This window comes from Nematolebias whitei, chromosome 4 (assembly GCF_014905685.2).
Source record: "Nematolebias whitei isolate Nwh7 chromosome 4, NemWhi1, whole genome shotgun sequence".
NCBI classification, from domain to species: Eukaryota; Metazoa; Chordata; class Actinopteri; order Cyprinodontiformes; family Rivulidae; genus Nematolebias; species Nematolebias whitei.
Window position 1 is genome coordinate 12,052,741 of NC_056501.1, and position 18,205 is coordinate 12,070,945.

General features: G+C 38.0%; 1 protein-coding gene across 1 annotated transcript; it reads left to right on the forward strand.

Moving 5' to 3' along the window:
- The first annotated feature begins 365 nt into the window (after positions 1-365).
- LOC119408848 (sodium bicarbonate transporter-like protein 11) lies at positions 366-16,371 on the forward strand. The gene is made up of 16 exons (XM_037675700.1): positions 366-585; positions 698-779; positions 974-1,097; positions 1,951-2,160; positions 3,515-3,599; positions 3,683-3,808; positions 3,930-4,043; positions 4,633-4,765; positions 5,044-5,117; positions 9,155-9,446; positions 12,401-12,507; positions 12,768-12,933; positions 13,129-13,302; positions 15,029-15,224; positions 15,765-15,934; positions 16,269-16,371. The coding sequence occupies exons 1-16, from the start codon at positions 378-380 to the stop codon at positions 16,333-16,335; spliced, it is 2,328 nt and encodes a 775-aa protein (XP_037531628.1). The 5' UTR covers positions 366-377; the 3' UTR covers positions 16,336-16,371.
- Positions 16,372-18,205: the final 1,834 nt, after the last annotated feature.

The window sequence follows — 18,205 nt, forward strand, 5'->3', positions numbered from 1 at the left end:
ATTCAACCTTTATTTATACAGATAAATCACATTGAGCCTTGAAGACTCATATAAGAGTGAGACCTGTTTACATTTGTAGATAGACAAAAAAAATATAGGATTTTGAGGCAAAAAACAAATCCTAGCAGTCTCTTTTTCCATGGAGGAAAAATAGCCTGAAATTGAAAAAAACACCTTGCGCAACGTATCAGCGTATTGGATATCGGCCAAAAATCTAATATCGTGCATCCCTAATATTTTTGAAGTATAACCATCCCTTTTTCTTCAGTGTTATTTAGAATATAGGATATAATTTCAAAACAAATGTCTGACACTTTGCCTATTTAGACTTGTTAATTTTTTCTGGTTCTTGTTGCTCCCTCCAGTGCGTGAAGCCCATGAACTTCCAGGAGGAAGTGAGGGCTCACAGAGACCTGGACAGCTTCTTGGCTCAGGCAAGCATCCTTTTGGATGAGAAAGCTACCACTCTGGATGAAGTCCTGAGGCGAATGGTTGCTCACATGTTGGAGGACGGCCATGGCAGCTGTGATACGGAGGAGGTGATGACCTCTTTGTTTACAGATGCTGGGGGGAAAGATATTAATGGTGAGTAAAGCTTGTTATGAAAAGCACTTTACATCATTTAAGGATATAAGAATGTTGCTTTAAAAAAATGTTTTTTTGTGACTTGTACTTGCATTATTCTGCTTTTTTCAAGTTCACCTTCTGTCAGAGACCATTCAGTGCGTGACGACAACTACAACTGGCGTCCATTACCAGCAATCCTGGCTTTGCATTCTGTGAGTTTTTCCGCAACGACGTCATTCAGTGTTTCTTTATCCCTATTTTGCAACATTTCAATAGACTTTTCTTTAACAGTAGCTTAATCTTAATTGCATAAATCAAAAATGTTAAAGAGGCATCCCTTTTATTTTTGAAAATGGGATAATCAGCACATACAAAATGCTCATAAATCAAATTATTTTCTTCAAAGCTCCAATGTGAGTAAACTGCAGAGACGTCATGTTTGCGTTGCTCGCCTAGAGAAGCCACAAAACTGGGGAGCCAACTGCTGTGAGGCTCGTTACGTCATCCTTATTCTTGCTCCACCCAGAACGGTAAGAGTAAGATTTAATTTGAAAAAGAAAGAAAAAGTCTAAATTTGCTGCAGGGCTGACACAGAAACACACCGAGCATGATCACACAGTTTAGATTCATGCATTGACCCAACACAGCAACACACAGTAAGGAAGCTTAAGCAGTGGCAAAAACATAAATATCAACTCTACAAAACGGCCTCAAATGGCCAACAGGAGACAAAAATGAACATTCCTAGTATTAAATTGAAAGTGCTCAAACATAACACTTGGAGGATCAGGTGAAATGTTTGAGAACCAGTTTTTATTCATAAACATGACCTGGACTTTTTCTTCCACTTGATCTTAAATAAAAAGTAAATGCAACTGACTTCAACAAATATATTGCTGTCCTTTTTATTGATTTTTAATACCGTAAGGTAGGTATTTTGATAGCTTGTAGTTTTGTTCTGGTTTTATTGTTTTTAATACAAAAAATTAACAAGTGAATGAACACCCTCCAAAGGTGGTGATTGTATAATTGTGCCAGGAGTTGTACTACTGCACCACTGTATTATAATAATAATAATGTGTTATGTATTGTCATCATTGTAAGTTCCCATACAATGGTGAAATTGGATCTCTGCATTTAACCCATTCACTACCAGGTGGTGCAGGGGGCAGCTATTTAAAGTGCCCGGGGAGCATTTGGGGATGAGGTGTCCTGCTCAGAGACACCACAAGATGTGCAATGACAGGGGATCAAACTGGGACTTTTGGATCCCAAGTCTTCTGCCCTGACTTTATACCATCTCAATCTATGTTTATAAAACAAAACATGTAATGTGACGGAACATGTAGTATTTCTTAAGACTCTTGTTTTTATGTTTTTCAGAAAAGCACCAAGACAGCCATTGAACTAGGTAGAACATTTTCCACAATGTTCTCTGACATTTCCTTCAGGCAAAAGCTTTTGGAGACCAAAACCCAGGAGGAGTTCAAACAGGAGCTGGTCTTCCATCGACACCAGCTCTCTGTGGTCGACGAGAAGCCAGTCTTGGAGGAAGTGGAGGACTCAGATCCACGTAAAGGAAAACCTCTCCAGGTGTGAAATTAGAGCAAAGAAGACATAAACCAGGCAGTTATGTACGGTAATCAATGTAGAATTCACAGAACTAAAAAGACTAACGAGATAGTCAATGGATGCCAAAACACATTAACCTAAATAAGCTATGGGAGCATAAATCTGTTTGACAGACTTACTTGTACAAACAACATTTAGACTCTCTATTAACTGTGAGGTCTCTCCAGATGTGGAGACCACCCTCATGTTTTCTGACTCTATCCAGGCACATAAAGATGTGGGGCAGTAACGTAGTTGAGTCAAATTATCTGAAAACCCTGTTTCCACACTGTATTAGGCCGACATGTGGAATGAGGAGCAGCTGGGCAAGATAATAAAAATGCTGCCAAGCTTTCCATGGAGCTGAGGACAGTGTGTGTGTAGCCTTGTGGAATGGTGACGAACTTTATTATGTCTCAGTTTTAAATGAAAGAGTATGGGAATGCCTTAATAGTCCTGCAACGCATGCATATGGGTTGTAAAAGACTGCAGTTAACAACTGGCTGTGATTACACCTGATGTCCTGACAGGGATGAAAACAGCACTTAAGTATAGGTTTGCTGCTACCAAGCCAGACTTTTAAACTAGTATGTAATTCCAAAATAACTAACACCAACAAGGTTTGCCAGTATGTTTGACTTTATATTTATTTTACCTTTATTGCTTTGAGTGAAACATTAATTATACAGGCAGAAAAAATGTATAGTTTGCAAATGAGATACATCTGTTTTTTTTTTAAATAAATTATCATTCCCTCATTTTTATTCATTAAGTCAGGATTTCTTGACATTGGGTTTGCTTCAGATCACCTGTCTCTGTAGAGAAAGTAGACCAACAGTCATTTCAGTTGATCCCCTACAGTTTATATTATACCAAAGCAAATCAAGTCAAATGCACAGATGCAATACTCCAATAAATACATGAAATCAACTGGGTCATTTGAACCCAAGGGCAGCAGGAGGGTTAAGTTTTTGAGGTGCAATGGTATTTAGGTTTTAGTCTGTTGTCCCTGATCAATAATAGTCATTTCCATTTAGTTTCAATAGAAACGTTTCAGTGGAGCTTCAGTATCTTGGTGGTCAGTGCCGTGGTCTTGTAATCCTGAGGTTGCGAGTTTGGGCCTGGGTTGCGTCAGGAGGGGCATCTGGTGTAAAACAATTGCCAAACCTTTCATGTGAGTTTACTCTCCGTGGCAACCCCTGAAGAAGGGACATTGTTGAAAGAAACTTACTTTTTTGTATAAAAGTTTCTACATGTGACCATGCATTATTTCTAGTTCTAGAGTTTAAGACTGTGCTGAATTAGTCTGGATTTTGTCCCGCCTTGTTCTTCACAGTATCGTGATTTCCTCAAAGCCGGTAAAGGGGTTTATAACGATCTCCGCCGCAGGCTGCCTCTATATCCTACAGACTTCACTGATGGTATTAAAAACAACACAAACCATTGGTTTTATAGGCATGATTCAATTGTAGATGTCTTATGTATATGGTAAATCAATTATTAGGTATAACAGGGAAAGACCGCTGTCTGCTGAAGTATGCCACCACCGCCCTCTTCCTCTATATTGCCATTATACTTCCTGCCATTGCCTTTGGCTCTCTGAATGATGAAAGCACAAGAGGGGAAATAGGTAATGATGTTCTCTTCGATTTTGCCATTTGGATAGCAAAACTTCAAGTACACAGTATTGAAGTGGATTTTATGGAAGCTGACATGCAATAAATTTTGGGGGGTATTTTCTGTTTTGACAGATGTTCAGAAGACCATTGTTGGCCAGAGCATTGGAGGAGTGATCTACGCTCTGTTTGCTGGTTCACCTCTTGTCATTCCACTGACCACTGCACCACTGGCCATCTTCATAAGTGGTGTGCACTGACTTCAGCTGTTTTTCTAAAGAAAATAATTTAAAAAAAAGATTGAAAGCACCAATTAATTCTTCTATGATTTAAGAATCATAAATCTGTTGATCAAGCTGTGACAGATTATTGATTCAACAGATTTACATAAGAATCATATAAATCTGTTGAATCAAGAATCTGTCAAAGTTGCTAATGTATAGCACATAGCATGATGAGTAACTAATACAACATAAAGTCAGACACTCATCTTCAGGAAGAGTTAAACAACCACAATTTTCCATCTTGATAGGTGATTTATGTAACTTAATGTTTCATATTTTGGTTTAAATGTAATTTTAAAGCTGTTGCTTGAAAAGTTTCACAGCAAAATATTAGTCTCTGGAAGTTGTTTTGAAGGTGTATTTGTTTGTAATCAAAGTTTTTGTAAGGTTTAACCTTACAGTGAGTGTACAGGGTGTTTTTAAAAGCGTCTTGCTATTCAGAGCAAGTCATTGAATATATTGTTTTTCTTAAGCTTTGGAATGAAAAGCATCTGTGAACATGAAACATATTTACGAGTCAGTGTCTGTGCATGTCTTGTGTTTATAATTTATAGTTATCAGGGGTATTTGTGATGACTACGACCTCGACTTTGATGCTTTCTATGCCTGCATCGGTTTATGGAATAGTTTCTTCCTTATCCTCGGAGGCCTGTTCAATGTCAGCCTGCTGATGAAACTCTTCAAACGGTGAATGAACAACTAGACTTTCACTATTATATATTTCAGACCCATACCTGTACATATAAATATAATACCAGACATTAGCCAGTGTAATCAAGCCTTTCAGTGGAATAATTTTTGAGAAAAGGCCGTGTTTGTTAGACATTTCTGTACGTATTGTGTGGTATACAATTGTAATAACCACTGTTAGTTTACCTTGAACAGGAAGTTATGTCTGTGTGAATGTATTTTGTTTTTCATAAACCTGTCACTATATGCTTCCATTATTCTGTTTATGTTCTCAGCTCAACAGAAGAAGTCATTGCACTGTTCATCTCCATTGCATTTGTTGGGGATGCAGTGAAAGGCACAATCAAAAGTGAGCCAAGTCAAGGTCAAATTACATTGAACATGCAGTGAATACTTGAATTAATGGGTAATTCAGGCTATAAAACAACCACAAGGGAATCTTAAAAGGAAACAAAAGCATAAAATGACCTTCTTTAGTGTGTTGTGGTTTTATGTTTTTCTGGAATAATATAAGAACAAAAATGTGATATATTTTGAATACAAGGTCAGATTTGTTAAAGACAGACTGTAGTCTTCTTCTTTCAGCTGTTCCCTCTTCAGGGGTTGCCACAGCGAGTCATCCTCTTCCATCTCACTCCGTCCTCTGCATCCTCTGTCCTCACTCAAATTACCTCCATGTCCTCTCTGACTGAATCCATATAGCTCATCTTTGGCCTTCCTCTTTGTCTTTCCCCTGTATTTCTAACATCCTTCTACCAATGTACCCACTGTCCCTCCTCTGGACATGTCCAAACCATCTCAGTCTGACCTCTCTAATTTATCTCCCAGTTGTTCAACCTGTGCTGTACCTCTGATGATCTAATTTCTAATCTTACCCATCCTTGTCACATCCAAGGAGAACCTCAACATCTTGATTTCTGCCACTTCCAGTTCTGTCTCCTGTCTTTTTTGTTAGTGCCACTGTCTTCAGACCATACAACATAGCTGGTCTCACAACTGTTTTGTAAATTTTTCCTTTGACAATTGCTGCCACTCTTGTCACAAATCACTCCTGAAACGTTTCTCCATCCACCCAATCCTGCTGGACTCTTTTTCACCTCTTTACCACACTCCCCATTTTCCTGGACAGTGGACCCCACATATTTGAAGTCCTGCACCTTTGTGATGTCTGCTCCTTGTAGCCTCACTGTTCCATGGGCCTCCCTCTCATGCACACACATGCACTCTTTCTTACTATGCTTGACATTTGCTCCTTTTCTTTCTTGTGCAAACATCCACCGCTTTAAGTTCTCTTTCACCTGTTCCCTGTTCTCACCACAAATCATAAAGACACCTGCAAACATCATAGTCCACAACAATTCCTGCTGACCTCATCTGTTAGTCTGTCCATCACCAGAGCAAACAATAAGGCGCTCAGAGCCGATCCTTGATGCAATCAAGCTATCTGTCACTCCTTCAGTACATTTCACCACTGTCCTGCTGTTGTCATAAACTTTCTGTACCAGTCGAACATACTTCTCTGCCACACTGTCATTATTATCTTCCAGATTTCCTCATGAAATACCACACCTCCTCCCTGAGCACCCTGTCAAATGCTTTGTCTCAATCCACAAAGACACAATGAAGGACCCTCTCTGTAGTTCTCCATCAGTATCCTCAAAGCAAAGACAGAATCTGTGCTGCTCTTTCTCGGCATGAAACCATACTGATGCTCACAGTCACCTCTTGTCTAAGTCTAGCTTTCACAACTCTCTCCCAGATCTTCATTGTGTGACTCATCAACTTAATTCCCCTGTAGTTTTTACAACTCTGTACATCACCCTTGTTCTTAAAAATAGGCACCAGCACACTTCTTCATCCCTCAGGCATTTCTCACCCTCAAATTTGCCATTGAATATTTGAGTCAAAAACCTCACTGCCATCTTTCTTACACATTTTCAAACCTCCACTTGCATGTCATCAGGCCCTACTGCTTTTCCCTTCTTCATTCTTTTCCGAGATTTCCAATCTTCACCCTCACTAAACTTCCCACTTCCTGGTTCACAGCTTCTGTGACCTCTACTCTTCTTTCCCTTTCATTCTCTTCATTCATTAGCTCCTCAAAATACTTATTCCAACTTCCTGTCACAGGCTGCTCACTTGTTGGAATATTACCATTTCTTTAACAAGCTTAATGTGTTGCATATCCTTTCCAGCCTGACACATTTGTCTTGTCACCCAGTACAAGTTCTTCTCACCCCCTTTAGTGTCCGACTTCACATACAACTCATCATATGCCTTCTGCTTTGCCTTAGCTACCTCCCTCTTTGCTTTACATTGTGTCTTCTTATATTCCTGTCTACTCTTTTCAGTCCTTTCATTGTCATTTTTCTGCTTGGCAAACCTTTTTCTTTTAATGGCTTCCTGCAATTCATTATTTTACCATCAAGTTTCCTTATTATCTTTTCTCTATCTTGATGACATACCAAGTACTGTCTACTCTACTGTACATGTGTCTGTAATTAGTGTTGCTGTAGTAGCCCACTAATCTGGAAGTTCTTTCTTACCATCCAGAACTCCTTTCTGAACTCCTCACAACATTCTTCTTTCCTCAGCTTCAACCTTCTAGTCTTCTTATCTGATTTGACTCTTTTTATCTTCTTCACAACAGTCATTCTACACACAACCATTTTATTCTGTCTGGACATACTCTGCCCTGTCACAACCTCAGAGTCCCCAATCTCCCTCAGATTTCCTCTTCTACACATACTGTAGTCTACCTGTGGACTCCTGCCTGTCTGCTTCTATCACCACTATGTCCTCCCTGGGCTTGCTCTATATCACTATCCATATCCTTCCAAAATTTCACTTTTCACCTTTTTCACTACGTCGCAGCCAACCTATGGAGCATAACCACTGACAACATTTAGCATTAGACCGTCTACTTCTCCCTACAGACACATCACCCTATCTGACACTCTCTTCACCTCTACTATATTCTTTGCCATCTCCTCCTTCAGGACCACCCCTACTCAATTTCCCTTTCCATCCACAATGTGATAAAACAGTTTAAACCCTGCTCCAGTACTGTTAGCCTTGCTGCCCTTCCACTTGGTCTCTTGGACATGCATAGCATCGACCTTCCTTTCCTTTTCTCTTCCTTTGCTTAGATTACCTTGCATATATTAGTTTTTGCAAAAGTGTTTTATATCAGATGCTATTTACACAAAACTCACCATTTACCTTGGCTTGAGAACACAACTGCATTGAATTGCGCTGCTCAAGGTGGCTGCATGTTGGAGCAGCTCTGTTACTTTCATTCTGAAATTTTGCTTTTGGAAACTTTAATTCCTCTTTTGATGGATGCAAAGCACATTTTTTGAATGATTGTTTCCTTTGGTATCAGAAGCTGTGCAGCTCGAAGGATTTTTACTGAAACTTTTTTAGTTTTGGACATTTGTTATGATGCATAACCATGGCAACAAGACAATTTTCTACAACCAAGAGCAGCTGATTAACATCTCAAAAGCTCAAATTATATCTCAACTACAGCCCCAAATCTCAAATGAGTTGAAAAGTATGTTCTGTGGACGCAGTCTCATCTACCTGCTAGCTGTGCTCGAGTGCCTGACCACTGAGATCCTGGAACTAGCAGGAAACACAGCTCGTGACAGCAGAAGGACAGGATCGTCCCTTGGCACCTACAACTGCCTGTCCGCAGTGATGAGGAGCTTGTCAGACTGCTGGGAGGAGTGGCCATTGCTCTGGGAGTAGTTCTGCCTGGCATTCGGGCGGTCCTACAGCCCGGGGGAACCGAGAGGCCAGCCGAGTCTGGGTGGACGGATCGGATGACATCTGCAGCCAGTTTCTTATGATCCACTGTGGGATTCTTCATTCCTCAGGCATTTCTCACCCTCAAATTTGCCATTGAATATTTGAGTCAAAAACCTCACTGCCATCTTTCTTACACATTTTCAAACCTCCACTTGCATGTCATCAGGCCCTACTGCTTTTCCCTTCTTCATTATTTTCCGAGATTTCCAATCTTCACCCTCACTAAACTTCCCACTTCCTGGTTCACAGCTTGACCTTTACAAGAGATCCTTCCTGCCTACAGTCATCAGTATCTATAGCATCTCTTTATAAAATGAGGATAATGAGTTACAACAACAAATAATTTCCCTTTGGTATTAATAAAGTATTTTTGAATTGAATTGAATTGAACAAGAGATGCACTGGCTTGTGCTCCCTAGTGGCTAGTTTGCAGACACAGAGACTGCAGTTCTTTAATTTATTAAGGCTTGACTCTATTGAAACAAATAAGCAAAAAGTGAAAATAGAAAATTTAGTCCTGTACTTTTTCTTCAGTTAAATTCTTTAATTTTGTTTTGTTGTTTCCCCACACAGTTTTTGAGCACTTCTACCACGGGCCAGTACTAGCAACCGCAAACAGAACTGTGGTGCTTCAAGAAATAAATGAGATTCTAGATAAGTTTGAAAACAAGACGACAAACAAGCTTGAGCATCACAATGGGACTGTGTCTCTTACTGGACATAGTGAAGGTCAAATGTCAGTCTTGAGTCATGTCTTCCTGCCGGAGTCTTTGGTAGAATGCACAAGGGAAAGACCCATCCTCTGCCTGCTGCTCATGTTGGGGACTCTGTGGCTGGGGCACACACTCTATCTCATCAAGAGGAGGTACAGTGGATCTACTTATTGTCTTTTGTTTATGAAGTAGTGATTTAATCCAGTTTATTTTATAATCCCATCTCTTCTGCTCTTTTGAGTAATGCATTTTAAATAATTTGTGTTAAAACGACACAGTTCCTGCAGTCAATTAAACATCATATTGGAACAAATGCAGTGTTAAAGTTCACGCACAGATCTGTTCACATAAGATGCATACTGCTTTATGAATACACGTTACATCTGCAGTTCCTTTAAAAAAAAAAAAAACATGTTTCTCTGCTTATCTAACTGCCAGTTTTAAAGATTTATTTTGATATTTAATACAAGTCTTTGATAATTAAACTTGTACAACAGTTCAGAAAAAGTTAAGATGTTGAGCATAATAATAATAATAATAATAACAGAATGTGATGATTTTCAAATCTCACAAACACATATTTTATTTACTTTAAATGTGTGAATGGCATAGTGAACTTTGTTTATGGACAATTGTTTTGCCCATGCAGTGATGTCCATAACAGAATCAGATCTGTTTTTTACTGCAGTGCTGCCTGAGGGCTCAATGATCAAAACCATCAAATATGGACTGTCAGCCTTGTTCTTTGCACAATCTCCAGACTCTTTTGATGATACTATGATTCAGAAATAGTCCCACTATTTTTAGACACAGTTTGTTTTTTTCAGAATGATGAATCCCTGCCAACCTTTACTTTTGACAAATTCAGTTTCTCTCTTTTTTTTTTATACCCAGTCCTCCTGTTGACCAGTGGCCAATGTTAATTTGTTGAAAACTGTTTTTCCAGTTTATTCTTAATCAAACCACATGCTTTTACAGACATATTTCTGCCACAAACAAATAATACATAAATAAATGAAATAAAATTGTTTAAACAGTGTAAAAATTTACTGTATTCTAATTTTTAAAAAAGGTTTACAAAATTTGCAAATTATTGCATTCTGTTTATATTTACATTGTACACAAAATCCCAACTGGAGTTGGGATTGTCTATTTAAAGGGTACCAATGTGCTTTTTTCAAAGTATCTGGTAGATTTGATTGTTGTATCATGAAATTTAAATAAACTGCTTGTGCATACTTTCACAAAATAGTGAAAGTGAAGTGAAACTCATATTTTATATTGTAGATTCAATCCAGAGAGGGAAATATTTCAAGCCTTTATTTCTTGTAACTTTGATGATTATTGCTTACAAATAATGACAAAACAAAAATCAGTGTCTCAAAATATTAGGACATTGTGAATAAGTTCAATATTGGAAACCAATAATGTCACACCCTAATCAGCAAATTAATGCAAAACATCTGTAAAAGTTTCCTGAGCCTTTAAATGGCATCAGTCTCAGTCAGTGAGCTACACAATCATGGGAAAGACTGCTGACTTAATAGATATCCAGAAGACAGTCTTTGCTTTGACACCATGCATAAGGATGGGAAGCCACAAAAGGGTTTTGCTAAAGAAGCTGGTTATTCTCAGAGTGCTGTATCCAAGCATAACCATCGACATTTAGATGGAAGGAAAACATGTGCTAGGAAAAGGTGCACCAGCAGCAGGGATAACCTCAGCTTTGAGAGGACTGACAAGAAAAATTAATTCAAGAATTTAGGAGAGCTTCTCATGGAGTATACTGAGGCGGGAGTCAGTGCATCAGGAGCTATTATGCACAGATAAATACTAGACAAGACAGACATATCATATCTGGGTTGAGGAGACGAAGAACTGGACTGTTGCTCAGTGGTCTAATGTCCCCATTTCAGATGAAAGTAAAATGTGCATGTCATTTAGAAATCAAGGTCCCAGAGTCTGGAGGAAGAGTGGAGAGGCCCAGAATTCACATTGCTTGAAGTCCAGTGTGAAGTTTCCACAGACAGTGATGATATGGTGGCATATCTTCTGCTGGTGTTGATATACTGGGTTTTCTGAAGCCCTCAGTCAACGTAGCATCTACCAGGACATTTTAGGACACTTCATGTTTCCTTCTGCTCATGACCTTTATGGAGATGCTGATTTAATTTTCCAGCAGGACTTGGCACTTGCCCACACTGCCAAAGGTAGCTGGTTCAGTTGTCACAGTGTTACTGTGCTTGACTGGCCAGCACACTTCATTGTCCTGAACCCCCATAGATAATCTATGGGCTATTGTCAAGAGACACCAGACCCGACAATGCAGATGACTTGAGGACATCTATCAAAGCAACCTGGGCTTCCATTACACCTCAGCAGTGCCACAGGCTGATCACCTCCAAGCTATGACGCACTGATGCAGTAATTCATGTCAAATGAATCCCAACCAAGTACTGAGAGCATAGCAATGAACATACTTTTCATATGCCTGACATTTGTGCTCAAAATATATATATTTAGTTAATCTTATGAAATATTTAAATTTTCTGAGACACTAAATTTTGTGTAAGCCATAATAATCCAAATTACAAGAAATAAAGGCTTGAGATATTTCACTCCTGGTATAATGAATCTATATAATATATAATTTTCACTTTCAAAATGACTGACAGAAAACAATGAACGTTGTCGTGATATTCAAATTTTTTGAGCTGCACCTGCATTTCATACTGTGGTTTAGCTGTTTAAGATTTTGAATTGATCATTTCTAATTCATATAGCAGTAAATAAAAGTTCTAAATTATCTTATGGTTATTTTTAGGTCAATTTGTTATGTTCCTAATCCATTAAAATAGCGTAATAATTCTGTGTAAAGGCACTAACAGTAGAAAAAAAAAATCATCTAAGGTCTCCGGTGCAGAAATTGAACCTTGTTCACTTTGTTTAATAAATTAAATATGTGTATATGACTTGTTCATTCACTTTACTAACATTTAGGAGCTTATTTTTGTCTGAAAGAATACCTGCTGCTGTAGCACCTCTTGCAAAAAAAATGTATTGGTTGTAAAAAAGTTCAAATTTGTGGTGCTTCTTTTCCCTACAGCCCATACTTGAATGATAAAATCAGAGAGGTGGTGTCTGACTGCGCTTTGCCAATCTCTGTGGTGATTTTCTCCTTCATTGGCTCCTACCTTTTCATTGACATACAGCGTGAGTACAGAGCCTCAAAATCAAAGCATTAATAGACGATTCCCCATGAGAGTTAAAGTCCCAACTTTAGCTCAGAATACCTTTTAGGACTGAATTTATCCTGGGTTTTGATGTTTGCCAAACGGGGAGATATTTAATATTTGAAAAACTTCCAAGAAAGAAAGTTTCCTGTTCGTTTTGGTTTAAATTATACATTATAGGTTTTATGTTTTGCTTTGCAACTGTGAGTTATGAGTTGTTGTTGTTTTTGCTTCTGTCAGTTCCTGTTTTCAGTGTCCATGATGGTCCCATCTTCAAATACCCTCCGTTCGAAAAACTGACAGGAATGAATGCACTAAGCGCAGTCGGGTTAGGTTTTCTTCTCGCGCTGCTCATCTTTATTGACCAAAACATAGTCATTTCTCTCACACACGTTCCAGAACATAAGTAAGACTTCATACCTTTTCAATTTGAATGACATTTCATGGATGAAAAGATAAAAGTTATTTTCTGTCTGTTTGTTCTTATTGTGTCTAATAAGGGACTGTAGTAGGTCTTGAATCCAGAAGAAATGCTGATTTTTTTCAATGAAAAACGAGTTGAAATATTCTATATGCGTGTGTGTGTGCACATTTGCACCAGGTTGTTAAAAGGCACAGCGTTCCATTGGGATTTAATGCTGACTGGCTTCATCAACATCCTCATGTCTTGCCTGGGGTTGCCATGGATGCATGCGGCCTTCCCACATTCCTCCCTACATGCCCGTCAGCTTGCCAAAGTAGAGCAGCACGTAGAGAACGGACACCTCTACACAACGTGAGTAAAGTTAAGATGAGGACAATAAAAACAAGCTGTGTACATGTTTTCAATGCTCTGTATGGAAGACTTGCAATGGCTGTGCCTCGTCTCTTTGCTTTTTGAAATAAACTTACAATATGTACAAACTATCAACAGAAAACTGAACAAAAGTAGAGCATGTGTGCGCACTTTTGTGCTTGGGAACAGAACTGAACAACTCCAGGCTCACAAGTTACATTACAATTACACAAACTTTACTGACTGATGGAATCTGCTCAGTTCTCAATTAAATCTATGTAAAAGCTTAGTTTTATAAATAATAATAATAATTATACCAAATGTTTATAATACTTATTTATTTTGTTTTTGTTATTTGAAGATATATATTTTTTTAATTATTATTATTTTTTGAGAAAGGGGAAGAGATACGATTTTTTCTTCTTTCTGCTGCCTTTCATTTTATTTGCAATTGTATTTCTTATTGTATATAGAATTGTTTTGTTTTTAAAAAATGAATAAACTTTATAATAATAAAAATTATATATATATATATATATATATGGTTCTCATGTCGGGTGACCATATGTGCCTGTATGAAATGTATAATTATTTTACTTTATTTATGTTATCAACATAGTTTAATTTAATAGCATACTATATGTAACAGAGTTTTGTTAAAAATGACTTATTTGTATTCTTGTCGTTGTTTCGAAACCACACTGTTAGACACAGACAGTATACGTAATACCTATACCTTCATTAAAAGTATCCTCACACAACACAAACTACCGTTAAAAGTTTTCTAGCTGACCATGGTGGTGACTTTCACCTCATAAATGTTGCGCAAGAAAAAGAAACTTTCTGATGAAACTACAAAAATGCTGCTTGTAGAACGTGAGGAAAACTAAACATAAATATTAAAACAAATGCATTTTACATGATCTAAATTTGACCTGTTAATCCTAATATTGCTGTTGAGCACTACGTTATTAATTAATTAATTAAATTTAATTTCAGTTTAAGTATATAGTACCAAGTCACAACAGAAGTTGTCTCAGGGCACTGTACAAAATATTCACATACATTAAAAAAAGCCAATTGGTAAAAGTTATTTATCTAAGGAAGCCAAATGGTTGCGTTGAATCTTCACTGTGTCACAGTTTTCCCATCCTGAACAAGCACAAAGGCAACAGTGGAAAGGAAAAACTCCCTTTAAACAAGAAGAAATCTCTGAGCAGCCACGAGCTTCGGCCGTCTGGAGTTTGAGAGAACAGGAAGGAGAAACAGACAAACATAGAACGACAGATTCCAGGTTTACTTTCTACTGGAGGAAAGACAAATATATGTAAGGATAGAAAAATACAAATACTAACAGGTAGAGTAGAGCAAGTAAAGACAGCAGCAGAATGAGGAAATGTGGTCAATTTGTTCTCCAGGAGTCTAAGCCTAAAGCAGCCTAACCAAGGGAAAGCCGAGGAAACCCAAGCCAATCCCGACTATAGGATTTATCAAAAAGGAAAGACTTGAGCCTAATCTTAAAAGCAGACAATGTGTCAGCCTCCTTGTAAATTCTGGAAATCCAAGACAGACAAATTCCCTTCAAGTTAAACTGTCACTGTCATTCTCTTGTTTGTGTCAAAGCTAAAAGGGAACTGCTTTCTTGTAATCAAGATAAGTCCATGCTCTATAAAGACAAGAAACACTTAACAGGCTGAGTACTTATCCTCCCTTTTGGTTCTAATAGGATCGTCAGTGTGAAAGAGACACGTCTAACCTCGTTAGCAGCCTACATCCTGATTGGCCTGTCAGCCTTCATGCTTCCCATTCCTCTCCAGTGGATCCCCAAGCCCGTCCTTTACGGCCTCTTCCTTTACATCGCAGCCACTTCACTTGATGGAAATCAGATGGTGGACCGCATGACCTTGCTGCTAAAGGAACAGGTGAGCAGGAAGAGCTTATAGGAAGAGTTTTTAGATTTTCCGTTTCCTATTCACCTGCGTCTACCACTTCATATCATCTTTACCCCCCCCGCTGTAGCACTCTTAAGGGACAACACATGCAAAAAATACATAAACGTATTGTCTCGATTTTGTGTTAGAATGTAAACGAATCAACTCTTTAGAAAAAGGGAAAACTTATTATAGATGAGCAACCATGTTACGATTTGAAGAAACTTTTGCATAGTAAGTGGGTGCTCAATATTCTAGCTTATCTTATGACCAGAACGTTTTATTTTAATGCAGTATTGTTGACTTTTTGATATAATATGATACAAAAAAATAGGCTTTTATGTTCCTTTTTTGTGTGGCTGGCAGCAAAACTATACAAATAAAACCATCGTTTAATTTCTGTAAATGGAAAATGTTCAGCTTTCAGATATAAAATTAGTGACAATAGTGTGATTTTATACTTAGCTTGCTTTTGAAATGCTCCAATCAATAGACATTTTAACTGCACATTGCTCACTCCATTCTGTCTAGACATCTTATCCTCCCACCCACTACATTCGCCGTGTACCTCAGAGGAAGGTGCATTATTTCACTGGGCTGCAGCTGGTCCAACTGGTCATCCTGTGTGTGTTTGGGATGTACCCTCTGCCCTACATGAAGATGGTCTTCCCTCTCCTGATGATCCTGCTGGTCCCTGTCAGGTGAGATATTAAAATAGCCTAGCGAGGTGGCGCTTTGGTTTTACATGAAAATATCTATTTGTTGGTGCAGATTCTTACAATTTATATTAGTTTTCAAGTGACTGTGTTTAGAAGTCGATGGGGAAGAAATAACAGAAAGAAATCCTCACTTTGCTTTTAATTTAAAATAAGTTTTTGTATTTTTGTAAACTAAAGGTATCCCTGATTCTGCTGCCATTTAAACTGCAGGATCCCATTAGAAGTCCCGATTTGATTTTTACCTTGAATTTTACCCACACTAAGTAGTTCGCTTTTTGAAAGTAAGACATGTGACTGTATCTTGTGCTCTTCTCAGGACTAGCTTGCTTCCCAGAGTGATTGAAGCCAAGTATCTGGACATCATGGACTCCCAGTACATGTAGAACAACCTGACAACACTGGTAAAAGATGGAGAATTGAGAGGAACAGACGGAAAACTAAATTATTGCAATACAAATAATAAAAAATGTGGAGCATTTGTACTTGGTCCAAGGTTTTAGATGAATGGTAAAAGGACTGTACTGTAGCACCTTTCTATCTGATTAAGATACTCAACACAATCTGTGCCCTCATTTAACCATACTCAACTATTTCTATACAAAGAATAATCAGTGCTTTATCACATTCATGGGACACACATCTGAGGTAATGGGGGTTCAGTGTCTTGCTCAGGGACACTTGGCATGTGACTACTAGTAGAATCGAACCCACAACTCTCGCATTGGAGGACGACTGCTCTAAAGACTCAGCCACAGCCGCCCCTTCATGTAAAACTCTGAACTTCTAAATGCATAACGGCCATCGTTTGCTTTTTACTTGTTCACTGCACATTTACCATAACTATACCTGGTTTTAATTTGCAACATCTCTACACCATTTTTTTTGTTTATTTGTTTATTTGTTTATTACACTCCTAGGTATAAAGATGTTCATGTAATATTCTGTAATATTTACAAAGCACCAAATATTAGTTTTGTTGAGGTATTACTCTGCTTAAAATAGAGTCCCTTGAATTTAAAGTGACATCTTTATCAGTGTAACTTCAGTTTAATTCTAAGAAACACCTAAAATGAATACATACAGTATTTATCACTTCAAATCAGCAAAACTTCTTATTCGTCTTTGGGTTTTTCCTTCTTCAGGGGTCGCCACAGCGAGTCTTCCTCTTTCATCTGTCCTCTGCATCCTCTGTCCTCACTCCAACTACCTCCATGTCTTCTCTAACTGCATCCATGTATCTCCTCTTTTTCTTTTTCCTCGCTGCTGCTTTTCTAACAGCCTTCCACCACTGTCCCTCCTCTGGACATGTCCAAACCATCTCAGTCTGGTCTCTCTAACATTATCTCTCAGTTGTTCAACATGTGCTGTACCTCTGGTGATCTCATTCCTAATCTGATCCATCCTTGTCTCTCCTAAGGAGAACCTCAGAATCTTCATTGCCACCACTTCCAGTTCCCCTAACCCTAACCTCAAATCAGCAAAACCTTAAAGTTAAATTGTATTTCAGATAATGTATTACAGTGATTCAATTGTAAAATGCTTTGTTTACTTATAAGAAGCCACATAATGTTGCCATTTCTGTATGACATCATTAAGGGTTTTGGTTCTTGATACTGTAAGGTCAAAACTAAATATTCTGAAAATAAATGTTTTTAAATGAACAGAACAATAATTTAATTATTTTGACTTGATAAACAAAAACATAAACTGACATTTTATTTTTTCATATTGGCTGTTTTTTTTGTTTTTTTTTCCAAACTGCATCACCCAGGCCTCCTCTTACTGCACCATCTTTCAAACTCCTCCAGTAGATGGCAGTATTGTTTCACATCCTGGGACTTCTGACCTTCCACCTTTACATTACAAAGAAAAAGACAGACTCATGTCATCCTTCATCCTGCAAGAGAAACAGTGATAATGAAGTTATGACTAACCAGATATGAAGCCTGAACAGCTTCCCAAAGGTCACCAACTTCACCTGATCACTCATTTAATTTGGGTTATTTGATTCCCACAAAGTCACTTTATTAGAAAGGTTCAGCTGCTTGGCTGGTTTTGTAAATGATTGTTCAACATTTATTTCATTATCTGGTTCATTATACCTTTTTTTTTTTTCTGTTGGTGTTTTATTTGCCTGCAATTATTGTTTTGCCTTCACACATACTCAAAAAATAAATCTGTTAGTTTGAACAAATTAAATAAAAAATGTCTGTTTTGACTGTAGAACAAAAATTTAATTTGCTAAAACAAAGG

Coding starts and splice junctions, on each gene's coding strand:
- LOC119408848 (XM_037675700.1), top strand. CDS start 378: ATGAACTTCCAGGAGGAAGTGAGGGCTCACAGAGACCTGGACAGCTTC. Junction 780..973: donor CAATCCTGGCTTTGCATTCT/GTGAGTTTTTCC, acceptor TTTTCTTCAAAG/CTCCAATGTGAGTAAACTGC. Junction 4,766..5,043: donor CTGATGAAACTCTTCAAACG/GTGAATGAACAA, acceptor TTATGTTCTCAG/CTCAACAGAAGAAGTCATTG.